General features: G+C 39.3%; 1 protein-coding gene across 1 annotated transcript in view; it reads left to right on the top strand.

Annotated features, from left to right (window-relative positions):
* The first annotated feature begins 3,859 nt into the window (after positions 1-3,859).
* LOC137169029 (pleckstrin homology domain-containing family G member 1) overlaps positions 3,860-20,667 on the top strand; it is a 75,775-nt gene continuing 58,967 nt past the window's right edge. Inside the window, exon 1 of the mRNA XM_067571965.1 lies at positions 3,860-4,137. Coding sequence (XP_067428066.1) covers positions 4,044-4,137 — 94 coding nt within the window. The 5' untranslated portion in view covers positions 3,860-4,043. The remainder of the gene's footprint in view (positions 4,138-20,667) is intronic.

Raw genomic sequence — 20,667 nt, 5'->3', positions numbered from 1 at the left:
CACAGTCACTCCGAATCGAAAGCAGCAGACTGGGGCTCCCAGTATTTCACAGGCGATGGTGGAGATAAGCTTTCTCATGAGTGTAGGTGTACATACAGCTCAGCCCTGGGGAAAAACTGTCTGGGAAATTGTAACACTGATGCCAAGCTACACAAAATTGGTGTCAACAACGTCTGTAATCGAGCGCTAATCCAAATGGACGGACAAAAGTTAAAAACATGAGGTCATAAGCTATGCAACATGTTTGAACCTTAAGTGCATTTTTCTGGTGATGTTGTGTCTGCAACACCTAATGAAGAACTTGTCAAAAAAACAACAGTGCGATGTGTCATCTAAAATATGTCTATGCGCAACCCCAGTCAAATCTATTATGAAATTTATTATGGCTGCCCTCATCTTTCCGACAGTTTTGGTCTTTATTTGTGAGACCTATTTTTGGCTTCTCATCTGTCATATTGACCTTTGACGCCATAAACACCAGATACTAGCGTGACTCACTTCAATCGCAGTCCTTATGTTTCCTCTACAGTCTGTCACAGATAAACTTGTCTTAACTACCACATTAACTTCAGTCATCTGTGTTGCACACTATGAGTTACATAGTGATTGAGTCTATGCACGCATTTATCTTTTTCAGGGAAAACCAGCAGTAAATGATAAAGGGTATGACCCGCATGAGTTAAATGTTGGCATTTTCAACAGTTCCTTTTATATGTTACTTGTGCTTTTGCTTCATTGTCCTAAATGAAACATAAATAATATTTATAAGATCATAATAGGATGTGCTCTTAGTGTGCAAACTTAAATATCATCACATTCATGTGTTAAAACGTCCCCATGTTGCTCCAAATGTTCTTTGACATTACAGGATTCCTCTGGCACATAAAACAGTTGTTCCCATGGTGTAAACTTGCTACTTCATTGCACATCTGGTCCATTTCTGTACCAGTTTAAGGGTATGATGTGTCATACTTCCGTTGATATTTATTTTTCAGCTTGGTAGTTTTATCATGAATGTTGACAACAATTTGATTTTTCAGCTGATCCAACACAGCCTGTATGGGAAATGATCTTCCTCCTGCAGCAACCCCTGGTCCCTTCAAAACTTTCTTGATTCATGTAAAATTGTTCAGCAGAAATGGCAGCTAAATGCTAAATAACATCTTAAAGACAATGGGTACAAATGGATGACTATGGCTGGAAATGTTAAAGCAAAAACAACTCCAAAACTCATGTGCACACATCATCAGATGTGCATAAACATCATTAAATGCAGGAAATCTTTATCTTGAGGTCAGGAAGTCATTTTGTGTGTCCCACAGCCCAAGTCATCTGAGATAAATGTCTGTTTTGAACAGCACATCATTTCCTGGTGTTTTGTATGAGTGTCACATGACACAAGAGTGCACTTGGATATTGTAAAGTGACCAAATAGAACTAATTTCATCAGATTGTCTTTTTTTTGTTTGTTTGTTTGTTTGGCAAACCACAGCTTAGCTATAATAATAGAAAATGCAGGATGCTAAAACGTGGAGTTCATTGTCAAATATCAAAAACAAACAGGCATCATCACCTTTTTGACAACAGCAGCTTAACCTGGTTTGTTGACCAATAACAATATACTTAAAATCACTGCCAGTAGCAGCCAGTGGCAATTGTTTTCAGGCTAACCTACAAGTAAGGTTCATGACCGAAAACTTCTTACTTGAACTCAAAACTATTTGGACTACAGGGCTTCCACTTAACTGAAAATAGTCAGGCATGCCTATACATGTAACGCCACAAACTGTTATTAGCCAACTATAATTTCTTTCACTGGAGGACTAGAAACTGACATGTTGAGAGGACAACGATGTTAACAGACAGCTTTGGCATTGTTTGTCTGTTCAGCTGTTACCTGAGGGGAAATCTTTATCACTTTACAGGATTTCAGCGGTTTCAGTTGACAATGAAGTCATCTTGCTGTGGGAAAGATAATACTGTAAGGGAAGGCTTTGAGGCCAACTTTGTGCCCTATGGGACAATCAAATAGGCTACGAACTCACCAGCGCCGAAGATATTACTCACCAATCAGTAGAAGGAGTGAGACCAATAAATCACGATTAGAAGGAAAGATCATTTTTATTAACAATACTGTCCAGACAAAAGGGATATGGTTCTCTTCAAGCAAAAACTGAAAACTGTGACAAACATCTGCATTTAGTATTTCTCCAGAAAATAAGATTACAGTGAAAGATTTAATCACAAAAACTATTTCAAGTGCGTAAATAAAGAGAATACAAAAGGAGGAGCAGGGATATGATGGAAAGGTATAGCACTGTGCTGCTCTATTCCCATGGGTTCTCCACTATGACCCAATTTCCATTCAGTGATCACACACACACACACACACATCCTGCCCCTAAATGTTTCTTTGCCCTAATGATAGGCTATTAATACAGGATGGAGTTTGGTTTTGGGTTTCCTTTACATTCTGTTTGCATGCAGGGAGGATACTGGAACTGACTACTGGTAAATGTCAGTGTGTCTACAAACTATTGTATTATTGTATACCTTGGACAAAAGCTATTCTCCAAGGTGTTAGAAGACATTCAAAGCAACTTTGTCTCTACAAATGCATGTTGTAAGATGTCCGATATGTTAAGGAAAACCCATGTTTGTTTGTTTTTTTTTACCATATCCAAGGGAAAGTATTAGCACATGATTCTCCAGCAATACTTTGTTTCATACCCACACAGTTGCAGATGTTCCTACCTGGGGGATAGAGTATTTTAAAGATCTGACCATGATCTCTAATATACTTCAAGGATTCAAATGCCTTAAAGCCAGCTTCTCTTATAGGTTACAATTACCTTCATATAAAGGCCACGTAATTTGATCTGACTAAAGAAATCACTGTTTCATCCAGCAACGGCAAGAGATCAGTAATATAATGAGGGGAAAAAAATCCCCTGTTTACAACTGGGAATGTAGTTTTTGCTGGTTGTTGTAAGTCTCCAAATATTTTGGATATGAAGAAAACACATAAACAGGAAAGCACCTCTTTGCACAGAGTGTTTCCTAAAGGTCGACCCTGAGACCTGACATAAACTAAAACCATGTGACCTCTGCTACTGTCTGTAATTCCTACAAGAACCTTCAGGGACTTCTGAATTCCACACAGGTTACTTAAGAGCATCTTGAGCTAAGTAATCTTCTCCTGCAGGAGAGAACACTGTCGAGCTGAAAGCATAAAACAACATGTTATAGTCCCAGTGTGGAGACTGCAGCATTACATTACCATAATTCTCAGCAGATGCACACAAGAGGAGGATTCATCTGGTTCTGGCATTATTTAGTTCAAATCTTTTTAGGATTACACAGATAAAATAAAATATGAGTTGTTTGTAATAACTTTGTTGACTTGCATTTTTTGAAGCCCAGTAGCTTTTGGGCTTTGTTATGTCATCATTTTGTTTGGACATGTTCTCCATTACAAACTCTGGGGTTCTGCAGTCTTTATGGGAATGATAATGCTTGATTAAATAAGCAAAATATGATAAAAAAAAAAATATATATATTATATCCAGTTTATGCCCCAAGAAAAAAAGAAGCGTAATATATATTATTTCATAGATTTACTATTTGTATCGTATATTTTTTGTATCAGAAAACTGTCATCTCTGCCCCATGACTTGCCTGTGGAAACCAAAAGATACAAGACACAATATTGTGCTAAACATCACAATAGCCACAACAAGTTTAGTAATATCAGAGCTTTCTGTTCTGGTTGTATCTGAAACTTGCAACATGAGAAATTCCTGCACCTCTGAGGCCAATTTCCTTCTTCGGGTCACTAGCAGTAGGCTACTTTAAAGTCTAATTTGCAGAGTCTCCCCTCTCATCAGGTGAGCTGCACGTCAGTGACGCAACGCTTCAGGGAGGCATTGTGGTTTTAACGCCGACCAAATGAGGACACCGTGCCTGCAAAAGCGAAAGTTGCCAAGTGGGTCAACGTGAAACCAGTGTATTGAAGTGTGAAGGTGAACTTTCTGGCGATTTTAATGAAGAACGACTTGTCTCCAGCAGCTGCAGCGCGTCTGGCGGCAGCAGGGAATCGAGGATTTGCTCGTTTGCAGACGTCTTCAAAGAAAAGCAGTGAGTGAAAATTGTCTAATTGCACATGCCGAGCAGGTCGAGTCCCTTCTACACTGTATGTGTAAAAAGGAATGTTCCCACAGGCATAGTTGAAACAAGCGTCCAGTACATGATCACAGGAGCAGGTGTGTTTGTTGTGCTGCGCAGGTACAGCAGCCTGCAGGTCAGACTGCTGGCCTCATAGAGATAAATACTGAGAGATGATAGCTGATAGAAGATAATGGAGAGACTGATGGTGGAACAGGTTGCATAAGAGGGAGAAATAATGAAGAACACCGGGCAAAGACAATCACTCTTCATTAGGAGATGCCATGTGTTAGGTGTGTGTGTGTGATGGACAGAGGGAACATGAGTTTTGCTGAATTATAGTCTGGTGATGAGACATGATGAACTCTGACTCTCTGACCCTTTTGAAATTGATCTTACATAACTGGAGCATCATTTTTGCTCCCGGAACACAGCAATATGTCAAAATTGACAGTTTAAATTCAACCATGATTTTCTTTTCAAAAAACTTGGACAGACTTCAGGTTGTTATGCAACAGCAGCAGATGGAAGAACTGGGGGTAAAACTGTGCCATTTTCTTGGCGCTCACAGATGACTCACACTAAATCACTCAATCTTGTGAAAAAGTGCTGATTCATGCTGAACAGAAAGGTTAACTCTGATCAAGTCAAGTCAAGTAAGTTTTATTTATAAAGTGCCAAATCACAACAGAAGATATCTCAGGGCTATTTTAATATAGAGCAGGTCTAGACTGTACTCCTTATTTTACAAAGACCCAACATTCACCATGAGCAAGGCGTCCATCTGCCTTGACCGGTTGGGTTGAGAGAGAAAGAGGGAGGGAGGGGGAAAGGGAAGAGAAAGACACAGAGAAGTACAGCAACAACAATAATAACAACAATAATAATAGAAATATGACATAATAATAGTGGTAGCAGTGGGTGTCAAGCTGGACCAAGGGGACAGCAGGTGGTCCGCCGCCACAGGCAGCAGGTGGTCTGGGACTGAAGTTCACATGCGAGACGAGAAAGCACAAAAATTGCAGGGAAGATGCCAAGTTAGTAAAATGCATTCATGGTTCATGAATATGTACAGATGGAGAGGGAAAGGAAGAGAGAGGAACTCAGTGCATCATGGGAAGTCCCCCGGCAGTCTAGGCCTATAGCAGCATAAATAGGAGCTGGTCCAAGGCAAGCCTGAGCTGGCCCGAACTATAAGCTTTATCATAAAGGAAAGTTTTAAGTCTACTCTTAAATGTAGAGAGGGTGTCTGCATCCTGGACCCAAACTGGAAGATGGTTCCACAGGAGAGGAGCCTGATAGTTAAAAGCCCTGCCTCCTATTTTACTTTTGGAGATTCTGGGAACCTTATCATGTCGTCTGACCATTAAGGGCTTTTTAGGTGAGGAGAAGGATTTTAATTTCTGTTCTGGATTATACAGGGAGCCGGTGTAGAGAAGCTAACATGGGAGAAATATGTTCTCTTTTCCTAGTTTTTGTCAGTACACATGCAGCTGCATTCTGGATCAGCTGGAGAGTCTTTAGAGACCTGTTAGGGCAGCCTGATAATAAGGAATTGCAATAATCCAGCCTAGAAATAACAAATACGTGGACAGTTTATTTCTGCACCTTTTTGAGACAGGATGTGCCTGATTTTTGCAATGTGTTTGGAACTCCATGTCTCAGTTTTGCATGCATGGAGGATTCATTGTTAACATGTACAAACTGAAATCGATCTGATAAATAGGATTTAAACCAGTTTAATACAGTTCCTTTAATGCGTTTAATTCCAGTTTGTAATAGGATATGATGGTCAATGGTGTCAAGTGCAGCACTAAGACCTAACAAGACAAATACAGAGAGAAGTCCTTTGTCTGATGCAATTAGGAGGTCATTTGTAACTTTCACCAGTGCTGTCTCTGTGCTATGATGCTCAAATAAACTATTGTTATGTAGAAAGTGACACAACTGATTAGCAACTGTTTTCTCAAGGATCTTGGAGGGAAAGGGAAGATTAGATATAGGTCTATAGTTGGCTTAAATGCCCGGATCAAGAATAGGCTTTTTAAGAAGAGTTTTAATTACAGCTACTTTAAAGGACTGTTGAACATAGCCTGTTACTAAAGACACATTGATCATATCTAGTAAAAAAGTGCTAACTAAGGGTAAGACTCCCTTAAACAACCTAGTTGGGATGGGATATAAAAGACAGGTTGATGGTTTAGATGAAGAAATTGTTGAAGTTAGTTCAGGAAGGTCAACAATCTAAATATATATCAGGTTTTATAGCTGTTTCTAAGGTTCCTGTGTTTGAGGGTAAATCGGTGCCTGTTGAGGGCAGGAGGTGATGAATTTTGTCTCTAATAGTTAGAATTTTATCATCAAAGATACTCATGAAGTCGTTACTACTGAGACCTATAGGAATACATGGATAAATAGAGTTATGACTCTTTATCAGCCTGGCCAAAGTGCTGAAAAGGAAACTCGGGCTGTTTTTATTTTCCTCTATTAATGATGAGTTATAGGCAGCTCTGGCATTACAAAGGGCCTTGCTATATGTTTTAAGACTATCCTGCCAGACTAAGCGAGATTCTTCAGTTTGGTGGAACACCATATGCTTTCAAGTTTTTGCAATGTTTGGGAGTTAAACCATGGAGTTAACCTCTTTTGTTTTATTATCTTCTTTTTTTAAAGGGTCGATAGAGTCGAGTGTCATTCACAGTGAGCCTGCAGCATAGCAACAAGAAGATCAATTTTGGAGGGACTTAAGTTAGCATAAGAGTCCTCTGTTGTATTGAGACATGGCGTTGAATTAAATGCTGCTGGAATCGCTTCCTTAAATTTAGCTACAGCATTATCAGATAGACATCTAGTGAAGACATTTTGTCTAATGGTGTGTAAAAGAAATTTTAAAGTTATTAAGTAATGGTCTGATAAAATAGGACTTGTGGAAAGACTATTAAATGTTCAATTTCAATGCCATATGCCAGAACAAGGTCGTGGGTGTTGTTAAAACAGTGAGTGGGTTTATTTACATTTTGAGAGAAGCCAATTGAGTCTAATAATGAGATAAATGCAGTCCTAAGGCTATCATTATCGATGTCCACATGAATATTAAAGTCACCTACTATAATTACTTTATCTGTACTAAAGACTACGTTTGATAAAAACTCTGAGAATTCAGATAAAAATTCAGAGATCAACATAAACCCCATATCATACTTTGCATCTGTGATTGACAAGTAAAGCAGGCGAGACCATTTTATCACAATGACATCTTCTCCTTTTTGGCGAGAATTACATGAAAAGATTGATACCACTATCCTGTTTGTGCAGTAAATGTGTAGCTGGAGCCAGCAGATGATTAGCATAACTTAGCACAAAGACTGGAGACGGGGGAAACTAGCGAAATTTGCACTACAGCACTTCTAAAATCCACTAATTAAAACATTAAATCTTGTTTTTTTAATCCATATAAAAACCAAAGTGTAAAAATGACATGATTATGTAATTTATGGTTATGGTTATGGACTATTTCTTGGCTAACAAGACACTTAACTCCCTCTCCTGTTACACAATTAATTGTAATTTTTATGTGTTGTTTTTACATGTTTTTTTGACAGTCAAACAAATGAGTAAACATGAAAGTGATATTAAAATTATCTTACCATCTGCCAGAAAGCAAAAACGTGTATTTCCCACTGCTATCCCACAACTATTCCTTTAAAATATACACCTTGTTTTCAGAGATCAATAATCTGTGCTATTTATTATGTCTTGAAAGTAGAGTCATATCAATATTAAAAATGGATTAGATCATTTTATAATATATATTAGGCTACACTGTGTGTGTTTACTCCGCTTCATCCCTGCTCAGGAGGTGGGAGGAGAATAATTAGATAGCAGTTTCCCCCCTCACAGTTAAAGAAGGACGGCAGGTGTTCTCCCCATTTCTAACTCGTGAGAATGTAACCTGAGATTGGACGACCTTCGCACCTTCACCCCCCGGTAACATTAAACCCTGGACACATCAAACCCTCTCCTATCCTGTGCTGTCAGTAGTTTGGTCCTGATGATTTACTGTCTTCCGCTCGTTTTCTAATGACATTGTGGTCTTGGGTTTATGAAGTAAGTGGTTGTAGGGGGTTCTTTTTAGCCACACTATCGGCATGTCATGCCTGTAAACAGGGCAATGTTGGTCTGTCTGTCGGTCCACCACTTTGGTTCACACTATTTGCCACAATATTTAATACAGACAATCCCAGAGAATGAATCCTACTGACTTTTGTGATCCCATGTCCTTTTCTTTGATGTCAACATCAATGTCAAAGTCAAATTCAATTCATTTTCCGGGGTGGTAGGGTGGGATAAATGGCTAAGGTGCCAAGGAGTTTAAGGTCCGTATAGCAGTGGGGCTGTTTTTGAAACAGTTTGTCCTGTGATTTATAGTGCCTCCAGGAGGGTAACGGCTAGAACATAAGGTGAGCTGCATGAGTGGGGTCTGAGAGGATTTTATGTGCACTTTTTACTGTTTGTAATTGATAGATAGATGGAGATAGCATTGATGGAAGTGGGGTGTCAATGATTTTAGATGACTTGTTGACAATCCCCTGGAGTCTTTTGTGAGTTTGGCTGTCTGAATTGTTGAACCAGACTGGTATGGATGATGTGAGGATACTTCTAATTATTGCTGTGTAGAAGCGGAGGAGGAGGTGTTGTCTCACTCTGAATTTTCACATATCCTGGGAAATATCTCAATGGGTTGGCACAAAAATCACTCAAAGACACAAACATTTGTGTCTTTGAGTGAAATGTTTCTCCCACCTCAGGATGACTTAAAATTACTTTGGCTTAACTTTTCATGTAACAAACTAACAATCACTTTTCGATCAGCATCATCTGTTTATTTGTTTAGAGCTAGTTAGCAAATTTTAGCATGCCAATATGCTAAACTAAGACGGTGAACATGGTGAACATTATAACTGCTTAAACATCAACATGTTTGCAAGGTTATTTCTTGCTATACATGGACTACGCACAAGTTAGATAAACAAGTTTATTTGTGCATAAGGAGATAATATAGAAGTGAAAGCACTTAAATGTTACTTCTATTATAAAAACATGAGGTGTTTAAGAAATTAATACTGTGAACTGTACCTTAGTCCATGGTGAAAAATACAATAAATTCATGTGAAATGTGTAATCATAATTCATCATTGATCTTAAAAAGAGGAGAAACAGTTCATAAAAGAAGATACTGTACAGTTAAAATGATTGAACTCATTTAATTGCTGTTATGTTATAGTAGCATATTGAGAGTTGAATGATTTGTTGATTTACTATGGCCATAAATAATTGAGACTTGACCTGAAATAATAGCCTTGTTTTTATACACGCTATTTAAAAAAAAAAAAAAAAAAGTTTTAGTTTTCCTTTATAATTACAAATAACAAGGACAAACAATGTCCCCCCCCCCCCTCACTCTTGTATATTGTTGTCAAATCTATGTAATGTAACTGGTGTTACATATATATGCATGAGTGAATTATATTGCAATAGTTTTAGACGAGTATTTATAGATAATTTCTGTGCATCTTCACAAACCATGTTCCAATCCTCCAATGTTATTTTCTCATTCAAGTCCCTCCTCCATGTTTCTCATTTTTCCTCTGAGGACACTTGGGAACCAGAAATTGAGAAATCATAGAAAGAAGAAATCAAGTCTTTACCATAACAGTCCTTAGAGACCTGTTCTTCCAGTGAGGAAAGGGTGGGAATGGCATATTTTTGACTTATTACATATTTTGACTTGAGTAGATAAAGCTGCATAATTGCTAGTATTTAAAGAACTGTTTTCTTGGTAGGTCAAATTTTTCTGTTATCTCCTGGAATGACATGAGCTTCCCCTAGATTGCCAATTTTCCTCCCCTCTCCGCCCATATACGGAAGCCCCCATCTGCTCTTCCAGGTTTAAACCAGCATTGCCCCAGATCAGACTGAAATATGATAATATGATCAGTATAATAGGGTTATTTGTTGATTTCTCCAAAGCTTTCACTTTGGATAAGTACATGAACAGATGCAACAGAAGGTCTGGTTTAACAGAGCATGTCTCTAAATCTACCCAGGCTGGAGGGGATTCTTTTGAGAAGTAGAACATATTTGTTTACAACTGGGCTGCCCAGTGGTACCACTGTAGATTGGGACGCTGAAGTCCTCCCTTTCATATGGTAGGTATAGCAAAGATAATTTTAGCCTTGGGCATTATTGCAGATAAAATTAGTGAAGGTTTTTTTTAGTCTCTGGAAGAAGATTTGTTGCGGGGGCAATGGAATATTCTGAAATGAATAAAGAAATTTAAGACGTATATTCTTTTTAAAAGTTTAATTTTACCAATTAAAGGTCCATTGTGTAAGATTTAGTGGCATCTAGCAGTGAGGTTGCAGATTGCAACCAACTGAATACCCCTCTACCACTTCTTCCAAGTGTGTATGAGAACCTACGGTGGCTGCAAAAAACATGAAAGGCCCTCTATAGAGCCAGTGTTTGGTTTGTCTGTTGCAATTTCTTTCCCAGAAGCCAAATCTTGAAAGTATCTCAAATAGATATGGCCATTCAACCCTATCAAAGGCTTTTTCTGCATCTAGTGCCAAAAGAGCAGTATCTGACGCATCTTTCTGACTATGCAATAGGCTTGGGCAGCTTCAAAGTATTACAGTATACCTGGGTATTTAGAAATCCCAAAGGTAGGATTTTCAATGCTCTAAAAAATACAGACCCTCCTCTTTCTGTTAAGCCTAGATGGAGATGCTGTCTTGAGGTGATGTATTGCACTGCACAAGAATCTTTGGAAGAAGGGTGCTTATTTCCTATATATTCATAATTCTATTGGCCATATGTATTTAAACCTAGCAAGACTTGCCTAAGTAGGCTAACTGCATTTTAGACACACCGCGTTGTGGGCTAGACAATGTCATACATGCTACAATGACGTCTATCACCAGCAGCTCAGCTTTAACCCTTTTTTTTTAAAAAACAAATATCGTCATATACTGTATACCCCAGTGATATGTCAGGAACTTATGAAAAAAGAAATAAAATAAAAATAAACAAACCTAACACTGTGAATGTCCTGTCTACCCCAATTGAACCCATTCTGGTCCTCACCCATTATGTCAGGGAGTAACCCTGTTTTCCAAGTTTTGGATTGAGAGTGAAGAATTTCATTCTGGAGTACCTCACGAAACATTTCCAGGATAGCTGTCAGTAATTTATTCTTAAATTTCTTAGATTTCAATTGGGAAGCCATCACTGCCTGCAGCTTTTCCTGCCTTTGTAGAGTCTATAGCTTCTGAGATTTCAGTTAAACTCAAGATATATCTAAATCTAATCTACATTCTTCTAATATGCTTGGGATATTTAAGAAGAAATTGGTTTTGTTTATTGAAATTTGGAGAGCATTCACTAGAGTAAAGTTTATCGTAAAAATATTTGAATGCATTATTTATTTCTGAAGGATCAATGATAGTATTACCTTTATCATCCTCTACATAGCTAATACTACTTACTGATTGTTGTTACTTAATACGCCATGCTAAGAGTCTCCCTCGCTTCTCCCCTTGGTCATAATATGACTGCTTGTGTTTAATTAAGCTTGATGCAGCTTTACTTTTTGATATTTCATTGTATTGTGTTCTAAGTAAGAGCAGTTGATGCTATTTCTGTGTCTTTGCACTGGTTTTGGAATAGATCTTTTTCTAGGTATGATTTGCTTGCCAGGTAAGTCAGCAATGCAAAGGAATAAATTGTTGAAAAACTTGGGATTGTCATTGTTTGGTCTGTACATATTTATCAAATTAAATTTTTCATTTAGTAGAATACCTTGGGCCATGAGAAATCTCCTCCCGGGGCTTTGATTACATTTTGGATTAGGGCTGTGCGATATGATGATATATATATCGAGGGATGATAGAAAATCATCTATCGTTTCATGTTATGCTTCTGTTGTTTGTGTCGCAAATCACACTCTTAAAGGGAGTATTTTTCGTCATTTGGGGTCTGTCCATCTTTGCGTGGATTACAGTAAGAAATTACTCTTCTTGGCTTTTTACTCGTAAAGCTTTTATTGTACTTACAGTAATGTAACAAGTGTAGTTGTCATCAACTTGAGTACTTCACCTGGTTCGCTGTCTCTCCTCTGCTTCGCTGTGTGTGCAGCGCACACACGGAGGGCTGAGCCCTGCCCGCGGTGAAACACAGAGAGCAGAGGAGAGTAGCGTGACCATAAATGACAGCAAAACACAGAAGAAACTATGTTTATTAATGGTATTTACCTAATTTATGTGCACTCGTTTCATTTCAGCTAGTGGAAGAGTCTCTAATTTTAGACTTTTAATTCTAAGATTCGCCAGAGAGCTAAAATCTTGCTGCTTGTTAGCACCATGTCATACCAGAAGTCACAGGTTTTTGAGACTCCCCAAAGATACCATGCCTTTGACCTTGGATTCTGGATTCTCTCCTTGACAAAGGAGATGGCAAGCCACCATTTGTACTTCATCTACACCTTTCCTTCATCCCCTTATGTGGTGACGCTGGTATGGTAGGACGCAAACAAGATTTTGCATAGGGCCCCCAAAAAGCTAGAAATGGCCCTGCATGTTAGTGTTGTCATTGTGAGCATTTTAGCTCTCTGATGTTAGCAGGCCACTAGCATACCTCTAGACTCGCTTGTTTGAAATATTTCGAAATTCCATATTTTATCAGTTCTAAAGTATTTCTGAAAGTGCTGCTGTCAATGTGTGATCTCACTGGCTAAGATAAGAGTAGAAATACAAAAGAGTCAGTTAAATATATTCAAATATTTTCTGACAAGATCTTTCCATGTAATTAAGATATTAATTCTGTGGAAACTCAGAGGCGACTAATGTCCGTACAGCCTCAAACAGCCATTGCTAGGTCTACAGTACTCTACTCTTCTCTGTTAAATCTTTTTGTCACACGGCAACAAACCCGTTGTGGTGACAGCTGGTCAAGTTTATGATGAGCTGCAGCTGTCAAGTAGCTTTCTCCGTGTGCATCTCCATGATTGATGTTTTTACTGGAGGACTTTCAGACGGATGGCTCCACAGGATGTCTTTGGTTCTGCGCTGTATCACGTTTCTCTCCCTTGAAGATTATCTTAAATCACTCCACAACCTGCCCTATTTATACTGAGGTCCAGGTGGTGTGTGTGCAAATGTACAGCATCCGTGCGTTTGATGGTAATGGTTTATAGGAAGTTAAGTGTGTATGTATGTATGTATGTGTATGTTTGTGTGTGTGTGTACATCCTTGTGTTTGATGATGATATACCTGCCATCCTGATGTCCAGTGTAATCCAACACTTTTATCTCTGTTCTGCCTAAAGCAGTTCCAGATAACATGTGCAGTTCAAACACACTACAGTGCAAGTGGAAGAGACCCAACTGTGCCTCTTGCTTCTATAGGAGGCATGATACATATCCAGAGTATTTTTGACCAGTTACAGCACTTTTTGGGGCACTGCAAGAACAATGGGATGGAATGAGAGGAAATAATGAAAGGATTTTTTTGAAAGACAACCTGGAAAACAAATTATTTTCTCTATTGTTTCTAATGAGGGCTACCTTTGTTAGTGTTTTGGAATCCTCCCTGATAAATAGTTAGTGTTGAGAGATGTGATATCCCCTTGTTTTCCTAATCTCTGCTCGAGGCTGGAGCTGAGCTCTCTCTGCCTGCAGGAGGAGGGCAGTGAGTCTTTGTCTGGGGGGTCACGATCTTTCACCTGCTACTGGCAGTCTACCCTGCTGGGAGGTCACATGCAGGAGCTGAGGCGTGAAGGAGTTGACAAGAGGGAAGAGACTGGGGGGAAGAAGATGGCAGAGGAGGAAGCAGATAGAAAAGGCAATTTCTCTAATTATTCCTCTGCTGTTTTTGCGTTTAACACTTTAAGAACTTGAGCTGTTCAAGTTTTAGTGCATGTATAGTTTCTAGCCAGCTCATTAGCAATGATGACCTATATACACACATGTACACAAAGAACACTTTTTGGAGGGTTAATGGGTCATGAGCCACATGGATGTAAGCAAAATCGATTAAATATGACCAATCCTGTTATTCTCAGTGAGCCAAAGGGGAATTGTTGTTTCACATCCATCATCACTGAGCTTTGTCTCAACCCTCGTCCAGACCACCACGGACAGCTGCACAGCTGAATGACCTTTCCTGCTCACCATACAGGAAAAGGAAGTGAGCTGTTCTAAAAAGCAGGGCATCTATCTTTAAACGTAGCTTGTCAACAGATACACACTCCTCCTTTGCACGCTCCTTCACAGATCCCTGCATTTAGTGATATTTAAAAGATTTCTCTAAATGCTATGTTTTTAATCTTTAGTTAATTGTGTGTTAGGAGCCTGAGCATCACCCATCTATTAAAAGCTTTCCATTTAAGCTGATCTAGAAAGAAATCTTAGTGTAAGGATGGCTTCTGCAGCTTCTATCAGAAAGTATAACACCTGACATTTTCTCACTACCTGCCGTGAGTGAAGATGCAAACATTGCCGCCGGTCTGGGCTGACATGCAAAGTATGCCCTTGCACATGCAAAGCTGTGTGGCAGCCACACAGGGTGCAGCCTGACATCATAGAGATAGATGTCAGTGTAACAATGAGGTCATGTATGTTTCAAGTTGAATTTACTAACTTCAGTCATAAGGTGCAAATACTATCTAAAGTACTGATGTTTTTTGCCAAACACACGCACGTTTGGTCGGCATTAAAGTTGGTTTATTTTTGGAGGTCCTGATTATCTCTGTGCATGCGTGTGTGTTTTATTTGTGTCATCCTGTTGCCTTGATGGATGAGCAGGTTCTGCTGTGACCGCTGCTTCCTGTTATAATTTCCAAAATTCATGGTTTGTTGTCACTTGTGTGTATGTCTGTGTGAATGCCTGTCAAAGTACAAAAGGTTGATGGATATCTCCATGTGTTTCCTGTTATAATCAGGTGTGTATGCACGTGCGTGCACGTTTTTTGGCTGCTCTTCAGGTCCAGCCCATATTTTGGTAGCCGAGACTGGAGCAGCAGGCGGACATGCAGAGACCTGCTCTGCACTGCACAGAGATATTTTTGGACTGCTGTGTTACAGTGAGACAGGCTGCTAGACAAACATCATTTTCAAAACCAATTTTTTTTCCCAATCCAGTGTCTGGATCGTCTGTTCAGTACTGGGCTGTTATATTGCTATTCATATTTTATAACTTAATGAACAATATTATTTTAGTCCAAGCTGACGGTAACAACATTACCAGGTGGATACATCCAACACCTGCAAGAAAATAGTTCATTGCAGCCTTGTGATTAGAGGATTAAACATTCTCTATAAGGGAAAAAGAAGACTGTCCTCTGTCAAGACTTGATCTAGATATAAAACTGACCTGACCTCCTTACCTTGGGGCTAAATACAGATAACCCACATAGGCAACCTTGACCTGATCTGCATGAAGAACAGACTTCACACAGACACACACACACAAAATCATCAAACAAAGTTGGCCAAGCTTATCCTGAGGTGACCCTCACACAGTCAATTGAGTCTAGGGTACTCATCTCCTGATTGTTCATCTAAAACTAAATTAGGGCTGCAGTAGATAAGTGTGCATACAAGAATTTCTGCTTGTGTCATCTGACTTCAGTGGATTCAGGGATTGGTCTTTTGAGTTAGGTTGTAGTTTGGTCCTAATCTTGTCTAACATACACAAAATGTGCCCATAAATGAGGACAAGTTTTTAGCCAAAAAGGAAGCCATCTTACACCACCAAGTTGTCATATAGGCCTTTTCCATACACATGCTGGGTTGGCTTGAGTTGGCTTGACTCGGCACGTGAGCCCAGCACAGCAGGGATTTGCATTTCCATTACAACAGGGCTACCCGCTTGAAGTTGTGTTGATAACTAATGACACGCCCGTATTCAGTCGAAGGCAGAGGGCTGTATACATCATGGCTGTGACTCGTGATCAAAGTCACAGCTGTAAAACGGTGGATAAACACATTTCATTTCCTACAAATTCTTCACAATGAAAGTCTTCTGTTAGTTTGTTATTTAAAACCTTTAATATGAAACAGCAGCAGCAGGAAATGTTTTCATCAGCAGTAACTTAACGCGGCTCTGATAGGGCTGAAAGTGATCAGGAAGTGTAAAATAGAGCAGATATCTGATAGTACAAACAGAAACTTCAAACCACAGAGATTCAGTTGGAAGCTACAAACGTACTGAGACTACGTTTCAAAACAGCTTTCTCTCTGGTCTCCAGCAGAAATGAGTTGAGTCTCACAACACACTTGTTCGAGAGGGAGGAGTGGGGCAAAGGGGGGGTGGGCCGTGGTTGGCGAGAGGTCACCGCAACCCGCTTGGAGGTGGGCAGGGCACGCTTTGGCCGGACTCTGGACATGGTCCACCTTGGGCGCAACTCGGCACAACTTGGCACGTTATGGACTGGTAATGGAAATGCAAATCAACATGGTATGGTTTGACTCAGTGCAAAAAAAAGTGCCAATGGAAAAGCCCTAAAATAGTTGCACTAAGATCTGTGTTTGACCAGCCCGTTCTCACTCCCAACTCGTCACATATTGAAGCTTGGTCAGGACCCTGTGGCGTCACTTTTTAATGCACTAGGTACACCTTTAGCATCATTTTTTAATGTGCAGGGTAGTCCGATAGACTTCTGTTGAGCTCCCACAACATCTTAAATAGATGCCATCAGACCGATGAAGTCTATATAAGGTGACAAATTTCAGCCTGGTCACCAGAATAAAAAGCCATTGTACGTTTCTGCAAACCACAGGTACGTTGAATATGTACATTTCAACACCTGTAATACGTAGCATATTAACATTTCAACAATACGTATCATATCAACATTTCTGAAGTGATGTACTTCACATGACATCTATATAAGCTGGCTTTCTTATTAGGAGGTGGAGGGGTCTGTGGATGGCTTGTAATGTCGTAGCCTTTGTTGCTTAGGTTGTTCCATGGGTTGTTCCTGTTGTACACTCACATATTTTGGATTTGAATCAGGCTTGAACATGTACAGATATATTTGAGAAGTTTCTATTTCAAGTAATATAATATAATAAAGTTGGAAGTCCTCTGAGGGGCATCTTCCTGAAGCTGGCAATTCAGAACAGAGCGGGCTCATTGGGAGGGGAGTGTTAAAGAGACAGGAGCTAAGACAGCCTGTTTCAGACAGAGGCTGAACTGAGGAGCTACATAAATGGCCAGTGTAAGATAAATAAGGAGTTTTTTTGAACTGTAAGTCAGTCAAAGATATACCAGTAGAGCTCCAGAATATAAATACAGACCTGGAAATGTGCATGATGTGTCCCCTTTAAAGCATGTCCTGCAGTCCTCATCCTGTTGGGGATTTTCTTTAGGAAATTCTTCTCTCTGCACATCCTGTAGCATGTTTTAATATGCCATTTGGATGCCTTTGATGATCGTGTTGATGGTATATCTTTTTGTTTCCAAATGAGCTTTTTAGACTTTTAATTTACCCAGAACACAAAGCAAATAAGTCCTACTTGAAACACTCTAAATTCAGACAGCTTTGTACAACTGAAGGTGCTTAAAGGTGGTAGCATTTATATTTGATGTCATTTTTTGGCTCAGTGCAAAAATGACACAGGTCATCCCAGGTTTTTAGTTCTGTGCTGGTATGTGTGTGTGTGTGTGTGTGTGTGTGTGTGTCTGGTTTGAATCAGAGAAAATGCCTCACATGAGCAGAGACATGTGGAATACTGAGGGCACAGTGGACTTGACCTGAGCTGTCAAAAGAACACACATGAAACTTTCTGATTTGATGCACGCCTGTTTGGCACACCCGTGCACTTTGTTTTAAATGAATGTATGGGCATATTTGTGCATAAATACAGTATGTACTATATGTCACAAGACATTCTGTGCACCTAATAACAAATGGATGTCTGCATTTGTTCAGCAGGGGAAAGGACATTCCAAAAGACATACCTATAGGCTGTGATTTAAGTGCATGTGTGCACTCAAGCTTTTTCTATAATACTAACCACCTCTTACAGTACTTTAGAGATCTGCTGTAAAAACATGTTTCACCTAATTACAAGGTTTGTGAGGAGGAGAGGGAAAGTTTGGCCCACTGACTTTAACACTTAAAAACGGTAACCTTAGAAAATATTTTAATGCATGCTTTCAGAATAGCTTTAATACCCACCTGGTTGAACAAGATACACTCTTAAGGGAAAGATTACCTAAGATTGTAGAGTTACTTAGAAGTAAATCAGTTTAAGTGCTGCTCTGCAAAGATTTATATTTGTATAAATTACAATGCTCAGAGGGTAGATATTGCTAACCTCTGGTGCATGTAATGTCAGCATGTATAGGGCTTGTAATATAATGCTTGTGTGGACACATTGTGTTTCTGTGTTTTCCTGCATGTTGCTGTTGTCACAACTCAAATTTAGATGATTTTTTTTTTTTTTTTTCAACCTTAGTTGAGGGATTAATTTATGGACCGAGCATGAGCACATTCCAGCTCCTCTTCCTAAGTATTCCTCAGACACCATTTGATATACTTGAATACACATGGTGGTGAATCTGAAAACATCACTGTTTTCCATTTGAAATAAAAAAAAAAAAAAACCCTATGAAATGCAGTTTTTAAATATGCCTGTTATGTTCACTGTACTAACATTGAACAGGGTTTTCTCATGCACTTGCCCCTCTCAGTCCAGGGCTCCCTGCAGGTTGTGGCCATGTAAACTAAAGGCTAAAAGGTCAAAGGTCCGGGGCAGGGTGAGGCTGAAATACTCCTGCTCTGAATGTAGGAGGCTAATTCCAGATAGTATGAAAGGAATCCTAATAGTAGTGGCTATATATGGGAGCACAGCTCTGTTGACACACTCTTTTGTACAGTGGCTGTAGACGCTATCACTGCCTGCTAAGGGTCTGTAAACATTATGAAGGGCTGAATGTGGTGCTTTGTGTTTTTTGCTGAGTGTGTCTCAACTCCTATCTGAGCTCCGGTCTGCACGAGTGGGGCTAATTCTGTATAAGGGCATGTAAACACACCTGCTTATCAAGTGGCTAAATGTTGCTCTTTTGTGTGTGTGTGTGTGTGTGTGTGTGTGTATGTCTGCTCTACCCTGCAGGTGGTTCAAGGTTAAATGTATTCATCCATAAAATTGTAGAAATTACAGTGCTTCATCCAATCAACCAATTCTGATTACAGACAATTAGTTATAAATTCACATTAAATAAAACCTTAGATAAATATAACATATATTACAATAATTATATACCCATAATAATACTGTCTGACCTCTTTATTTCAGATCCTGTGATTTGGAGTGATTGATTATGATTAAAATTTAACTTAACTGTAAACCAGAGTATCTCACTGTAAGAGTTGAATGATAATACGATTTACAAGGAGGACAATAAACAATATTGAATCATCACCCAGTCCCAAAGAGGAAGGAGACAATAATTGACTTCACCACAGCTTCATGTTGCTCTCGAATCTATCTTACTAAACCAGTGACTTTTTGATTAAGCTTATTTGTCAAAGTAAAGTTGTTATAATGCAACCGATGTCTACTTGTGAGAAAGAGAAGCTTTTAGCCAAATTTCAAAGCTCCACATTGAGAACTGACCTTAACAGGGCTTGTTCTACTTGCCTCATTGTGGTAATCAGTGAAATAGTCCTTTAACGATCCATCGGATGTTGCTTACTGAAGGAGAAAAGAGAAAGAAGAGAGAGAACTCCAGGGTTGGTTCAGGGGTCACCAGCCCACCATAGCCAGTAAACGTCCCATGACAACCAGAGACATTTTTATGCCAGTTGGGCGGATTCCTTGCTAAGTTTATCAGGGTGGTGAAGTGGGAAACTATGTGGAGTTGAATGTTGCGGCGGAAAATAAATTCCCCCAGTTTTATTTAAATATCCTCTCAGCCCTCGATTGGCAGTGGGAAGCTGTTAGTGAATGATGACCTGCGAGGGCGAGGAGGTTAGAAAGAGTGACCCCAAGATTGGTGGGAATCAGAGCTGACATTACCAACTGAATCCCTGCACAATGTATCAGATACTTAGTTCAGAATAAGATGATTTGTTATTTTCCTGTGTCCGATAATGCATATAGTCACCATTTTTTTATATTTTTCCTTTTCAATTTTCTCACTTGTAGGATGCCATTTATGCTCTTTCTATGATTGTGGTTTTAAATAGTGAAATAATCTATGAATTCCCCTAGTATTCATGTTTTGTATGGGGCAGGTCAATCATTGGCTACCCTCAAACCTGAGATGTCATCAGGTATAAATAAGAAAGATTAAAATCTGATGAATGAGGGTGAAACTGTGGGAGTGACAGGGGGATTTTGTGGAGAGATTATACTTTTTGTTTCATTTTATTGCAACTGAAAAAAAAAACCCACTGCCAGTGTTTGGTGGTAATACACAACATGCCGCTTTAAT

Source organism: Thunnus thynnus, chromosome 18 (genome assembly GCF_963924715.1).
Source record: "Thunnus thynnus chromosome 18, fThuThy2.1, whole genome shotgun sequence".
Lineage (NCBI taxonomy): Eukaryota > Metazoa > Chordata > Actinopteri > Scombriformes > Scombridae > Thunnus > Thunnus thynnus.
This window is presented reverse-complemented; position numbering and strand designations above follow the sequence as displayed.